This window comes from Monodelphis domestica, chromosome 2 (assembly GCF_027887165.1).
Source record: "Monodelphis domestica isolate mMonDom1 chromosome 2, mMonDom1.pri, whole genome shotgun sequence".
In the NCBI taxonomy this organism is placed as follows: domain Eukaryota; kingdom Metazoa; phylum Chordata; class Mammalia; order Didelphimorphia; family Didelphidae; genus Monodelphis; species Monodelphis domestica.
The window spans coordinates 406,496,882-406,499,305 of NC_077228.1; the positions used below are offsets into that span (position 1 = coordinate 406,496,882).

Sequence of the window (2,424 nt, forward strand, 5' to 3'; positions counted from 1 at the left end):
GCTGTTTTATGAATCCTTAGGGAACTATAACCTAATAAAACAGTCTCAATAATTTTCTCAACAATCCTAGAGATCAGCATTTCTCAATTTTCTAACATGGTAACCAACACTGATGTCATTAGGACTGTGAGAAAGTACCAATTCTCAACCACTGGATTAAAGGACCAGTTGAAAAGGTAAGTAAAGATAATTTTTAAAAACACTAGTAAATGGCATGGGCAATTAAGAGAAGCTTTTCATCATGCTCTAAATTTTGGTATATGTGAAAATGACAAAGTCAATATTTTTCAGTCTCAAAATAATGAAGAAATTGTGGATCATTTTACATTGGCTTTTTACCTTACTGTAACATAGTGACTGTTATACATCAGTGTTGATATTTATTTATGCTCTCAAAATTTGAAATTTTAGCAACATTCCATGTGCAAATGGACTGAGGTAAAGGAATATGGAGTTACATGAAGATTCACACAGGGAAGTAGGGATCAACAATTCCTACCAACTTACAGCTGTGCAGTTCTGTTTTGAGAATGTGAATAAATCCTGCATCAAAACCACATACTCCCCCTTTCCTCGAATGATTCTGTATGTGGTCTTTGGCTTTGGGACTCTGCTGGCAGTGTTTGGCAACTTGCTGGTCATCACTGCCATTCTTCACTTCAGGCAGCTGCACACACCTACAAACTTCCTCATTGCCTCCTTGGCCTGTGCTGACTTTTTGGTTGGACTCACTGTGATGCCCTTCAGCATGGTGAGGTCAGTGGAAAGTTGCTGGTATTTTGGGGAGAGTTTCTGTAAATTTCACACATGTTTTGATGGATCGTTTTGCTATTCTTCTCTCTTTCATTTGTGCTTCATCTCCATTGATAGATATATTGCTGTCACTGATCCTCTGATCTATCCAACCAAGGTCACAGTGCCCATTTCAGGGATGTGTATTGCCATATCCTGGAGTTGTTCAATAACGTACAGTTTTTCTCTCTTTTACACAGGGGTCAATGATGATGGGTTGGAGGATCTGGTCATTGCTCTTAGTTGTGTGGGGGGTTGCCAGGGTGCAATGAATCAAGATTGGGTTCTTGTTGGATTTCTTTTGTTCTTTATACCAACAATTGCTATGCTCATCATATATGGCAAAATTTTTTTAGTGGCTAAACAGCAGGCTAGAAAGATAGAAAGTAGCAGCAACCAAACTCAGGCTTCTGCAGAGAGTTATAAGGATAGAGTAGCCAAACGAGAGAGAAAGGCTGCTAAAACATTGGGAATTGCTATGGCTGTGTTTCTTGTCTGCTGGCTGCCATATTTCATTGACACACTAGTTGATGCCTATATGAATTTCATAACACCCGCTTATGTCTATGAGATCTTAGCGTGGTTTGTTTATTACAACTCAGCTATGAATCCCTTGATCTATGCCTTCTTTTACCCTTGGTTTCGGAAAGCAATAAAGCTCATTGTGAGTGGCCGAATCTTGAGGAATGATTCTTCATCAATGAATTTGTTTTCTGAAGATGTAGAAATACACAACTGAGAAAAATGTTGGCATAGAATTCCATAGTAATGTGGATCAAAAAATTAAAGGTAAAATAGAATCTCTGATGGACAGTTCAAGGAATGTAATTAACTCGTTTCTCAAATTCACAGAAAATTCCATTCCAATGACAAAGATCCTTAGACATTTTTTACTTTCATATATGCAGGTGTTATTTTCAAGTTAACATCAGAAGTAGATAGTGCTTACAGACAATTTCAAAATTGTTTATGAGTGAAGTTGATTCAAGGAGGCCACAGATAGAAGCAGAGATTCAATACACACCAAAATATTCATAGATGCATTTCTCAAAATGGTAAAGAACTGGGCACAATATCAATCCCTATTAATAAGAAAAGGAGTGGTTGGGGAAATCTTCATGTTTAAATTAAATTAAACATTATTCAGTAAGAAATGATGGATAGGAAAAATTGGACAATCATAAAAAGATGTGTATGAACTGATGTGCAATGAAATAGGAGAGGCAGAACAATATACAGGGGCAGCTAAAGGACTCAGTGAATAAAGAACTAGGCTTTAAGATGGGTGGTCCTGGGTTCAAATGTGTCCTCAGATACTTCTCTTTTTGTGACTTCGGGCAATTTACTCAATGCCAATTGCCTAGTCATTATTACTTTTCTTCCTTGAAACTAATAAGTAGTATTAATTCTAAAATGGAAGGTGAAGATTAAAAAAATAGAAGACTATATAAAATGTCCCCAAAATATAAATCAAAAGGCCCCTAGGTGGGATCCAATCTCTGAATAACTGAAAAATGAGAGAAGCCCAACAGCACAGATAATGAAACCTATCTCTGTCTTCTAAGCAAGGAGATGAGAAACTATGAGGGCAGAATTGTGGAAATAAAGTCTGATGTACTTATTATATTAGTG

General features: G+C 36.8%; 1 protein-coding gene across 1 annotated transcript; it reads left to right on the plus strand.

Moving 5' to 3' along the window:
- Window positions 1–448: 448 nt before the first annotated feature.
- Window positions 449–1,608, plus strand: LOC100031124 (trace amine-associated receptor 9-like). The gene has a single exon (XM_001380423.4). It carries the CDS (start codon window positions 449–451, stop codon window positions 1,529–1,531), a length of 1,083 nt encoding a protein of 360 aa, XP_001380460.3. The 3' UTR covers window positions 1,532–1,608.
- The last annotated feature ends 816 nt before the right edge of the window (window positions 1,609–2,424 follow it).

Coding starts and splice junctions, on each gene's coding strand:
- LOC100031124 (XM_001380423.4), top strand. CDS start 449: ATGGAGTTACATGAAGATTCACACAGGGAAGTAGGGATCAACAATTCC.